At 46.3% G+C, this 12,628-nt stretch overlaps 1 protein-coding gene across 4 annotated transcripts in view; it reads left to right on the top strand.

The window, feature by feature from the left end:
• The window catches only part of Ints9 (integrator complex subunit 9), an 85,702-nt gene that overhangs the window by 64,725 nt on the left and 8,349 nt on the right, over window positions 1-12,628 (top strand). For all 4 annotated transcript variants that reach the window (XM_038310257.2, XM_038310258.1, XM_038310256.1 and 1 more), the window contains 3 exons: window positions 2,253-2,433; window positions 7,654-7,714; window positions 9,988-10,159. In XM_038310257.2, coding sequence (XP_038166185.1) covers window positions 2,253-2,433; window positions 7,654-7,714; window positions 9,988-10,159 — 414 coding nt within the window. The remainder of the gene's footprint in view (window positions 1-2,252; window positions 2,434-7,653; window positions 7,715-9,987; window positions 10,160-12,628) is intronic.

The raw sequence follows: 12,628 nt of genomic DNA, 5'->3' as shown, positions 1-12,628 counted from the left end.
CCAGAAGTAAAGGAAATAACTCCATTTGGTAGATGGTAACCAGTTTCACAACCACCAGAAATCCTCCTATTGTCCAGGTTGAGCTCATTTCTGGATATCTGGACTGCCTTTTAGAGTTTGGAGAACTCGAGTGTCCTTTGGATCTAACAGTTGGGTGACTTAGGCAATGAGCATTTGTCTCACAGCCCTTGAGACAGAAATCAGACCCAGATAACCATGCTTTTCCTGCATCCTCACGGGGAGCAAAGGACTGGTCTCCTTTCATCTTCTTACAGAGGCTGTTCTCATCCTGGGGTCTCTGCCTCCGTGAGCTCATCTGAATATAATCACCTCCTCCTCAAGTCCCTACTGATCATCATCATGTTGGCCGTCTGGCTGTCGCATATAAGCTTGGCAGGGCAAGAGACACAAAACATTAAGTCTGAGCTAGCTACCCAAGAGGGAGAGGTTAAGGGGCTGACCTTCACCTTCCGGCAACTTTAAGTGATATTACTCTGGCTCCTGGAAGAAGTGGTCATCTACACGGAAGGCACCGTCCTTTGAAATCTCCTGAGCCTTGCTACCAATCATACCCTGTTTTTATTCTTTGTCATGTAAAGCTGTGGAAAAGTGGGCTGGTCTCAGAGAGCTTCTGGGTTTTGTGTATTTGTTAGTAATCTAGAACCCCTGACTCCAGGAACTTTAGATTTGGGGGCACTGTGTCAGGTGGGGATCCTCAAGGTCATCGAGGGTAGCTAATGAAAATGCAGACTTGAAGGTCCTGTCACAGATCCGCTAGGCTGGGAAGGGAAGGACCTAGAAGAAAAGCTGCGCATTCAGCGTGTTCCCTAGACGGTTGTTAGACAAACCAGAGCTTGACAAGCACTGAGCTCACTCGTCCCTCACATACATAATGAGGAACTGAGGCCTGGCCAGCTGAAGTGGTAAACTAGTGGCCCTTACTGTGTTGTCTGGGCAAAAGCAGACTAGAGCCAGCCTCTCTAAAGTGTTGCCTTCATCCCATACTCTAATGGCAGCAATTCACAGCCTCCTGGAGACCTGTCCATCACAGTAGGAGTGGACAGGGCTCATGGGACCAGACTCCAGCTCCCACACCCAAAGCCACCTGCTTCTGCTGTTTTACAAACAAAAGTAGACTTGACTTTTCAGTTTTACAGCCAATCATACTTTTAACACGTTACAGCCCGTAAGTTGTGATTAATTCTCTGTTCTACACTGGGTTTCAGTGTTTAAGATAGTTGCTCACAGACGTGCTCACATGAGAGACAATGTGATGGAAAGAGCTCAAGTGGAAAAACAGTTTGTTTCCATCTGGCCCACTCAGCCATGACGAGAAACTAAGCAGAGACATCCTGCAAACTTTAAATAGGCTTTAAAGAGAAGGAACTGCTGGACGCTCAGGTTCACTGCAGTCATTAAAATCCACACTGCAGCTGGGCAGTGGTGGCGCACACCTTTAATCTCAGCACTCGGAGGCAGAGGCGTGCAGATCTCTGTGAGTTCAAGGCAAGCCTGGTATACGGAGCTAGTTCCAGGACAGCTAGGGCTGTTACACAGAGAAACCCTGTCTTGAAAACCAAAAACAACAAACCACACTGTCTTCCCAGAGACGGTGATGAGAACATCAACCTCCAACCCTGCTTTGCCCTGATGTCTGCTCCTCCGCAGAAGTAGATGATGTAAAAGTGGGGGTCATAAGAACAGGCTGTGGCAGGAAGGCTGAGAGAGAAGGAGAGCAAGAGTAGCGGGGCTATAAGGAAAAAGAGTAGCTGTGCAGAGGGAAAGGAAGCCTGTGCCTGGAGGAAGTTTACAGTGGGGACATGGCCAGAAGGGCATGGCTGGGGTGCGACTAGCCGGAACTTTGCAGTGTATAATAGGTACGGCCATACTGAAGGAACCTGGGGCCACAGGTAGTCATATGTCCCTTCTGCCAGGTAAGGGAAATGACTCCTTTTGTTCGTGGAACTGGTGTCACCAGTGCCTGGGGAATGCTGGCTTTTATCTAACTGCCAGAAATCCTCCTGTAGTCCGGGTGGAGCTCGTCTCTGGGTATTTGGACTCCCTTCTGGAGTTTTGGGAATTGGAGTTTTCCTTTTGATCTGACAAAAGCTACATAACAAGACTTTGTCACAAAAATAAACAAAATTAGACATAAGGAAACAGAAGAAATGTAATTGCTGTTTTAAAGGCTGCATTCACCCTTCCTAACACCATCCGTCTGGTACCGTCTTCTCCTTCCTCGACTGTTCCAGCTCTGACAGTCCGGAACGGAGGGAACGTGCTGGTCCCCTGCTATCCGTCAGGGGTGATCTACGACCTCCTGGAGTGTCTGTACCAGTACATCGACTCCGCCGGCCTCTCCAACGTCCCCTTCTACTGCATCTCCCCGGTGGCCAACAGTTCGCTCGAGTTCTCCCAGATTTTTGCTGAATGGTATGTCAGCGTCCTGTCTCTGAGTTCTACTTCAGTATATTTAGTCAGTAAGAGTAAAAATAATCGTGATTTCTTAGAGTTCTTGAGACTGTGTCCTCAAAACAACCATTGCTTACTTTCCTATCTACTACAAAGAGAAGTTTCATTCTGAAAGGTCTTCAGCCCCAAACTCACCTTGTTTTAGTTAATTAACTATATCTGATAAGAAAAGCTAGATTTTAATTTTATTTCCATAGCCCATTTACCAAAGTCATATTTTATCATATCAGGAATCTGATCAAATCCTAGGGCAGATACTTCAACATCATGAGGTTACTGAACCCTAATGGTGTATGGTAAGTTTGAGACTTAACTCCTCTGGCCAAAAAGAGGGAGATGGAAGTAGTAGTTACTGTTACAATGTACTCATTATTTCTAAACATTCTGGAACCATGAGACACACAATAGAGTATGTCCAATCATTTTTAGTAATATGGTGGCCAAATGGACCCAGCATTTACTAAGTTTCTCACTGAAAACAGAATTTTTTGGGAGTTAGGAGTAGTTTTGGTTTTTATTTTTCAAGACAGGGTTTCTCTGTGTAGCCCTGGCTGTCCTGGAGCTTGCTCTGCAGACCAGGCTGGCCTCAAACTCAATCTCAAGTGCTGGGATTAAAGGCGGGCACCACTGCTAGCTGAAAACAGAATTTTTACCTTCCTCTGTCATAACATATCCAACGTTATGTATTCCCCTTGCCCCAACCCAGCTTTAGTGTGGGGGTTTCCTTCCCGCTGAATTGTGGGCTTCCCCTAAGTTGACACTGCTCATCTTGGCGGGTAGGACTGTTCCTTATTGTTGGTCCTCACTGATTTTTATCCTTTACACATAGGTATCTTCCCCGCATAGGGTGCCCTAAGAATTATTTGTAGACTGAATCAGGGTGCTAGAAATTTGTTTTCATCCAGATCCCCAATAAAAATATTGCAGCACACTCTGGGTCCAGCCCTGAAGGCACAGCAGGCAGTGCACCCACCTCACCAGGCCTGTGGCTGCAACTGTGGCTGTCACCAGAGCACAGGGATGAGAGCTGTAGGGTCCTTCTGTGGTTTTGTTTCATAGGGGTTTGTTAGCTCCTAAGTGGGTAATCATGTTTGCTTGGTGGGGGGGGGGGAGAATGACAGAAAACAATAGGCCCTGAGCCTACAGCACCATGGTCAGAGTAAACCCGCTCTCAGCATCTAGAAGTCATGCTGAGTAGGTGACACTTTTGAGGCAGCACCTTGCCAAGTGTGGCTATTTCAATTCTGCTTTTGTTTTCCTAAAGGGGTGGTAGCTCAGGAGTGCAGTGCTTGTGTAGCAGGAAACATTTAATTATAGTAAACCATTATGAAATCTTTGGGAAGACCAGCATTTGCTTGTATTCCCAGCACTCAGGAGACTGAAGCAGGAGGATCAGAGGTTCAAGGTCAGACTCAGTTATAAGCCAGACCTTGTCTCAAAATGAGAACACAGGCTGCAACATTGGCTCCTGTTTTACGTCACCCGCATCTGTATAGTTTAGTTTATTAGCTTGTTATTGGCTGGCAGGGCTTTTCCTTTTAGGAATAAATCATAAATTGATACTATTCTGTATATGTATGATGATAGCATTTGCCTTAGGTAAGTTACTAAAAGTGGAATTACTAGAATAAAAGGTAGAAATATTTTTTAGGGCTGGAGAGATGGCTCAGAGGTTAAGAACACTGACTGCTCTTCCAGAGGTCCTGAGTTTAATTCCCAGCAACCATATGGTGGCTCACAGCCATCTATAATGAGATCTGGTGCCCTCTTCTGCCATGCAAGCATACATGGAAGGAATGCTGTATACATAATAAATAAATAAATCTTTAAAAAAACACACAAAAAAAGAAATATTTTTTAATGTTCATTATCTGACAGTAAACTATTTGCCAGAAAGATTTTTATGTAAATTATTTCTTTTTGTCCATTTACTTCTTAGAGGTTTTATATCTATTACATATTTGAACTCTGTACATATTAATGATACTTTTTGTTAATATTCTCTAGCCATGTCCTCATTTTGATACTTTCTGAATTTTTTTCTGTTTAATAGACTTTGTACTTTTTAGATTTACAGAAAAGCATAATGACAATCGAGTTCCCATACACCTTTCACCTGATTTCCCCTAGTGTTAATATCACCTGTGACCAACCATATTTATCAAAGCTAAAATATCGGGGTGACTGGAGAAGTGCTTCAGTGGTGAGAGCTCTGGGTACTCTTCAGAGGACCTGGGTTCAGGTCCCAGGACCCACATGCAACTCCCAAGTATCAGAAACTCCAGTCCCGAGAGTAGATCCTACTCCCTCTTCAGCCTGTGCAGGTAGTGCACACGTGGTACCTAAACTTACATGCAAGCAAAACACCCATACACAGAAAATAAAAACAAGTCTTCAGAAAGAGAGAGTGTGCAAGAACTAATAATAGAGCCAGGGGTAGTGGCATATGCTTGTAATCTCAGCAGTTAGGAACCTGGAGGAAGGAATATCCAGAGTTCAAAGCTAGCCCCAGCTGCATAGTGAATTTGAAGCCAACCTCAGCAACATGGAACCCTGTTTTAAAAAAAGAAAGTAGTATGTTTGAACACATGAAACACGACTAGTCCAGAAATCTGAGAGTCGGGGAAGGCATTACAGGTTGGGGTGTCCTTGGTGTTGGGGTGGTAGAAGCCACAGGATGGGTGTGCTTGCCTAGGGAGAGGAGAACTCTCAGAGAGCAGCTGGTAAGGGATGAAATGCTAGCTCCTCAAGGGAAAGGAATGGTGTAAAGAGGAGTAAGATTAGGACATAAATTCTTTCCTCGGAGTGATTTAAGAATCATGGTTTCCCAGAAAAAGAGCACAGAGTAAAAGTCTTCCTCATTTCCGTAAGCCATCCCAGTCTTAGGTTGCTGCCCTCCTCCTGCTCAGCTGCCATTCTCATCCTGAGCTACATGTGGGAGGTCTCTAGGCAGCTGGTGACCATCCGAAGGCCACAAGGTACTGGGATTTTGAAAATGTCGCCATTCCAGTGTGGCCTGGAGCCCAAAGACCACTGCTCCAGGACCTTTCCCCACTCGGGATCGAAGGCACCACTCGAGTTAGACCGCCTCTTTCGCTTTGCTAGCGCCTTCATGCAGCCTGCAAAGCCCCTTCTCTCAAATAGGAGCTCAGTTGCTTAAATGGACAAGTGCTCGCTCTAGAGCTCTAGAGTGGAGTAACTCAGCAACGGATTGTAGTGGAACCAAGTTAGGCCTGCTCACCCCAAGTCAGGACCGCCATCATCCACTCGGGCTTGCTGCCTCCCCTCTTCCTTGCTTGTAAAGATGCTCTGGGGGACAACCTCAGGCCCGAATGCTTGCTTGGGGCTGCTGGAAGCTACTCTGTGGTTCCTGATCTCAGGGACTTCTCTGTAACCTGCAAAAAAAGCCCCTGCTCCTTGTCGTCCCAGTATCAGCCCAGCTCTAGACTAAGGGTACCTTTGCTTGCTTGGCTGCTAGGGTTTTCTTTTCAGAGGAGAGAGTTGAAGGGAAAGTCCCAGAGACTCTCCCTGAGCCACAGTGCTCTCAAGAGTGCAGCCTGCTGTAAGTAGCTTTGGGAGCCCAGAGACTGGGAGGGGGTATTCCAGACTCACAGGCCTGATTCTGAAAGCAGCTTTTGTTGCTTTTCCTGATAACTGGTTAAACACGAGTTGCCCTTTGAACTCCAGCTGCTTGCTGCCCCCAGAAGAAGCAAACCTTTTAGCCTCTCAGCAGGGTATAGAAGTCTGTCTGTCGTGCCTACATGAAGAGTCTAGAAGTGATGAGGGGAGGGCACAGAACTGTTGCTTCCCAGTTCCTAATCCTCCTGTGGTCCCTCCCCATCGCCTTCTGATGCACAGTAGTACCTGGACAATCACTCAGGAGACTTCTGAACTAAACTCTCAGATCTTTCTCCTGAGTCTGAAGTGAGGACAGAACTAGTGTCCATTTAGATGTATGAGATGGTTTCCTAAAAGTTGGTTTTGTCTTCCTAAAAGAAGCCATACTTTTAAAAGAAGACTAAAGAAACTATGGATAGGAAAGCCTCAGTACATTGTAGGGACAGTATAAAATTTTACCCCTGAACCCTTTGTTTTTACAACATTTTGACAGGGTTCTTAAAAGAGTTCCAAGAATATATGGTATGTTGCATGCGTGCATGTGTGTGTGTGTGTGTATGCGCGCGCGCATGTATGTATGCACAATTTTGTTTATCATATTGCAGTTTTCTAGAATCCTCTGTAATTTTTGAGCCAAAGTCTTACTGTGTAATCCACTCTGGCCTCCAACTCAAATCCTCCTGTCTCAGTTCCCTTACAACTGGGATGCGCAGTGCTGCTATAACGGAATAGGGTGTGTGCATCCGCAGAAAGCCATGTCTCAGAAAACGCAGGTGCTCTTCTCCCAAACACTGTGAGACATAATATGGTGTCTCAGGCTGGATCCTGGAACAGGAAAAGGACCCTGGGTGGAAACAGCTGAATCCAGATCAAGTCTGGGCCATAGTGCAGGGGCAGAGTTCTTGTCTGCCATGCATAAAGCAAAAATCAAAACAGTTACAATAATGATAGCTCCAAAACCTGAGTGTGTAACGTGCTCACCCAGGCATAGCAGTGCAGACCTTCATTCACACCAACCCTGTGAGCTCCAGGCCCCCGGGGCATCGGAGCTGTATCCTAGGTGTGTGGGTTGTTAGCGCTGCGTACAGAAGAACTGTACTCTCCAGCCTTTTTATGAATCGAAGATTATTCCAAACAAATAGTCTAATTCTTTAGAAAAACTGTGCTTGCAAGAGACCATGTCCTGAGTGAGCTGTAGGCCTGGCTGTTACTTGACTCACTGCCGGGAAGCTTTGAAACAGGGTTCATAGCCTTCCTAATGCTGCGACCCCTTAACACAGTTCCTCATGCTGTGCTGACCCCCAACCACAAATTATTTTCTTTGCTACTTCATAACAGTAATTTTGCTACGGTTACAAATCAAAATGTAAACGTCTGTGCTTTCCGATGGTCTTAGGTGACCCCTGTGAAAGGGTTATTTGACCTTCCATAGGAATCTTGACGCCCAAGTTATGAACCACAGCTTTAAAAGAACTTGTGTGTGTAGTGTTTGCGCTACCGCCACTAGGTGGCAGTAGATGCCCGTGCACTGCCTAACGCCTTGCTGTGTCTTCTTCTTTAAAGGCTTTGTCACAACAAACAGAGTAAAGTGTATCTCCCAGAGCCGCCTTTCCCACATGCAGAGGTAAGAAAATGAAGCCGGGGAGCCAGGGCACAGAAGAAATGTGGTGATGGTATGACGGGGATATTGGTCTTAACCTAAAACATCCCTACATGGAGACAGGTACAGTGACACACGCTGTAAACCCGGCACTGCAGAAGCAGACAGGTTGTGAGTCCCAGGTCAGCCTGGGCACCAACAAGACTAAATCTTAAAACACACACACACAATAGGGGTTGAGTTTGATAGTGCAGGCCTTTAATCCCAACACTTGGGAGGTAGAGATAGGTATCAGAGTTCCAAGCCAGCCAGGGCTACACAATGAGATGCTGTTTCAAAAACAGCAGATAAATTTTTAAAAAGATAAGTTCTCCAGCTCACAATTCATTTGCTTCCTCTAATAAACACATCATATTACAAAGTCTGGACAGTTCACAGCCCACTTCTGTGATAGTCTGTGCAAGGGACTTTTATTCTGATACCCATTCCCAACTTTTTAGGAACAGATCTATTATCAAAATGTTTTCTGGTCATGTCAATCACATATGTAAAATTTCTTTAATTTTTAAACTATTTGTATATGTGTTCGTGTGTGCACCAGTGATCAGCCTTAATTGCCCCAAACACGCATCATTCATTCATTCATTCATTCACTCATTCATTTATTATGTATACAGTGTTCTGTCTGTGTGTATGCCTGAAGACCAGAAGAGGGCACCAGACCTCATTACAGATGGTTGTGAGCCACCATGTGGTTGCTGGGAATTGAACTCAGGACCTTTGGAAGAGCAGGCAATGCTCTTAACCTCTGAGCCATCTCTCCAGCCCGCATCTTCTGTTTTTGATACAGGTTCTCACTGGACATGGATCTTATTAATTCAGGCTGGCTGGCTTTCGAACCGCAGGCATCCTCCTGACTCCACCTCTCCAGCACTGGACATACATAGGCACACCAGCTTTCTGTGTGGATGCCCGGGTCCACACTCAGGTCCTCAGGCTTGGACAGCAAGCACTTTACCAACTAAGTATTCCCTGGTCCACGTGGAAAGTTCCAGTAGTGCAGGTAACACTGCAATTAACAAGTGGGAAGTCCCTTCCTCACAGGCCCAGCAGGCCTTTGGCTCACCGCGTGGCATCTCAAGCACACTTCTCTGTGTGACTCATGGTACTGTTGCTATGTTATTGCTGCCTAACTTCTATACCGTGTCACAAATGCACTGCCATGATTTTAGACAGTTCTCCTGTTGTTGGACAGGTTATTCCTCAATTTTTATTACATTTTTGTTAAAGAATTCTCAACTGACGTCACCACTTTAGAAACAGCGATATCTGGCACAGCCATAAGCACGCTATGCCTGTGCACCATATTGCATGAGACTATTGCTGAACATGTGCAAGAACTTGATCTCCCTACTCCGCACTCAGGCCCATCCAGACCCAGGTGGACTTTGTACACAGCCGCTGCCTCCACACATTGTCTTTTCCAGAATGCCATATAGTTCCAGAAGTGCACAGCCTCTTCCTGTTTCCATCTTTGCTTAGTGATACATTCATCACCGTCTTCTCATAACTTCTTCAGCACTGAATTGATATTCTGTTGTCTTAATGTACCCATCCATCCATTTACCAACTGTGGGATGTTTTGGTTGCTTCCAAATTAGCAATTATGAATAAAATTCTATGGGCAGGAGTTTGTAGATCTTAAGCTTTCAGTTCCTTGAATTATATACCAAAGGAGCATGGTTACTGGGTCTTGTGGTGAGTGTATGCATAGGCCTGTTTGACAGGCAACAACAGAGTCTTCCACAGGGGCTGTGTCATTTCTCATCCAACCAGCAAGGAGGGAGGACACCTCTGTACCACTCTCTCACTAGACAGACATGGTGGATCTAGCCCCTGTACCACACTCTCACCAGACAGATATGGTGGGTCTAGCCTCTGGCCATTGCACTGGATAAGGAGCAGTATCTGCAGCTTTGATTGGCATTTCCCTGATGATGCCTGGTGTTAGCACCTCCACATGCTCCCTTGTATCCTCTTTGGGGAGTTACCTCTGCAGACCTTTGGCTTAAACCAGGTTGTTTAGTTTTGACAGACAGGTGTGGCTGTATGTATGTATGTGTGTGTGTATGTATGTATGTGTTTGTGTATGTATGTATATGTACACACACACACACACACACACATATATGTCTTTCCTAGTCTGTCGCTTGTCATCTTCAATTGTATTTTCAGTCATCTCTCCAGCACAGCTGGGTTCTTCAGCTGACACCTCTTGGTTTTTTTACATGTTCTAGCTCATTCAGACCAATAAGCTGAAGCACTACCCCAGCATCCATGGAGACTTCAGCAATGACTTCAGACAGCCGTGTGTGGTGTTCACTGGGCATCCTTCCCTCCGGTTTGGGGACGTTGTCCACTTCCTGGAGCTCTGGGGGAAGTCCAGCCTCAACACTGTCATCTTCACAGGTAAACGGTTCCTGTTCTGTCCTCTGGGCTGACGGGATACGGGCCTACAGGACAGAGAAAAGCGTAAATGTGACACAGCAGCCTTGCACACCTGTAACCTCAGCACTGGAGAAGCTGAGGCAGGAGGATCAAATTCCAGGGCAGCCTGTCTCAAAAATAAACAGGAGTAAAATAGATATGAAGGAATAAGAGTAAAGCCATGTTGGGCAACTGTGTATCAAGCACAGCTTTTGCTTCTGCTCTTTTTGATTCTCTTTTTTTCAATCCTAAATCTACTGAGCTGCTTTTTGATAGGATTTTGTAAGGTGTTGAGAGCCTTAATGATCCCAGTAGTTTGTCTGGTTTTGCCAGTTGGAGATTGTTTACTTGACTGGATCTTGGGTCTTTGACTCTGGTCTGCTTTGGTTTACAACTGCTCTTCCAGAAACAGAGCCCTCAGGAAGGAGCAAAATCTTTAGCGGGATGAGGCCGTGCAGAGGTGACATAGGAAATCTCCCTATTTTATCAGCATAAGACCTTCGCACTGCCTTGAAGTTTAGAAATCTCACAAGCCAGGAAGTCAGACTCTTAAGGCTTGTTGTACCCTCAGCCACGCCCATCTGTATTAGTCAGGGTTCTCTGGAGCAACAGAACTGTAGAATGAATACATGTATGGTGGGATTTACTGAAGCGACTTACAGGCTGCAATCCGGCTGCCCCAGCAGTGGCTGTGAGATGTCTCAGCTGCTCTTCAGTGTGAGCTGGAATCCCAAAGAAGTAGGCTCCAATGCCAGCGAAGGAGTGGTGGATGTACTGAGGGCAGGTGGGCAAAGAGCAGAAACTTCCTTCTGTGTCCTTATTTAGACTCCTAGCAGGAGGTATGGCCCAGATTGAAGGTGTCTTTTCCCACCTGAAAGGTCCAGACTAGAAGTAGATTCACCCGCTTCAAACCAGACAAAAATAATCTCTCACAGGTGTGTCTTCCATTTCTGGATTTTAGTTCATTTCAGATATAGTTAAGCTGACAACCAAGAATAGCTATCACTCCATCCCTAGCCTTGCTCTCCTCGCTGTCCATAGGATCACTGGTAAGCTCTGTCTGGGTGACCCCAGGCCCTAGGGAAAGTGTATTGGCCCCTGAGAACAGTGCTGGCACACGGTGGCTGCCGATGCCACATCCTTCACCATCTTCCTTCTTATAACTTCCTAATTCCTTGAAGAATTGGTTTGTGGTTAGCAGGATGGCTGACTGGGTAAAGGAGCTGCTGAGCAGGACAGTCTGAGGTAGCCCTCTGGGACCCACATGGTAGAAGGAGCTATGCCCACAAGCTGTCCCCTGACCTCCACACACATGCCATGGCACATGCACTTACCAGAAAACAAAAACAACCTAATAATATTTTTTAAGGCTGGAGTTTGGGGTTAGAGAGTGTAATTACACCAACAGCATCTGGATCAGGGCACATCAGCCCTGCCTTGTGCTCAGCCTGAGTTTGTGAGAACTTCGGGCAGCCCCAGACAGGGAGCACCAAGAACTTGGCTGCAGTAGAGTAGGTGATTCCTGTTGCAGGAAGGCACACACCAGGGTGGAAGCATGGGAAAGTTTGTTGTCAGGTCTCAGCGGGGTAACAGACAGGTCCACAGATGTTGGGCTCATGCTGCACTGGGTGCCATCACAAGGATTCTGTGCAATTAGTCATCTCAGTGTCCTGCGTAGAAGGCAAGAGGATAGCCAGGCTAGTGTGAGGGTTGCTCCTGTTGGGCTGGGTACAGCGTTGTGTGTTGTGTTTGTGCTGGATATTTGAAGGTTTTCATGGACTCTGTATGGTCCCTGGATAGCCTTGTCTCACACATCCAACAGGAAGACAGTGGCTCAGCTGTACCAGGTGCACGCTCGACCCTCAGGAACTGCTTTGTTGTCCTCAGACCTTTGGAGTGGACAACAGAGGCTGTCAGGCTGCACATTGACCCACAAAGCCTAAAGCTTGCCCATCACCAGAATTTTGCTGGGGTTGCCAAGAAAACACTGTGTAGTGAAACTGTGGCTTGTCTCTTCTGCTCGCTGATGAGCTGTGACTGATGTAACAGAAATTACCGGGTTCCATGGGTGCAGTGAGAGGGGCCAGCTAAGAAATCAAAGGCTGTGAGGTGCCCAGTTGCACTGGGCAGTGTGCTGACATTTGTGATGGTTTGTTGGGTTTCAGGGACAGATGTCAGTTTTGACCCCCCACTCAAGTGGGGAGAAGTTTCGTCTTTCTTTCCTGCTTGTATTGTGGCTACTGCATAGTATTCCTTCCTGGACTGCCATGTCACCAGAGGTTTTAGAAGGAAAGCATGGGCTCTGGCAACCCTAAGAAGCTAGGCTCAACAGAGAAAATAGTGAAAAGAAAGATTTATCCAATGAGGCCGTATTATGAAGAACAGGTAAAGGGATCCAGTGAGCACCTTCACATCCGTCTTTGGGGTAGCAACATAAAACCTAAGTTTAAA

Source organism: Arvicola amphibius, chromosome 13, assembly GCF_903992535.2.
Source record: "Arvicola amphibius chromosome 13, mArvAmp1.2, whole genome shotgun sequence".
NCBI classification, from domain to species: domain Eukaryota; kingdom Metazoa; phylum Chordata; class Mammalia; order Rodentia; family Cricetidae; genus Arvicola; species Arvicola amphibius.
Note: the sequence above shows the minus strand (reverse complement) of the source record. Positions and strands in the feature narration are given on the sequence as shown.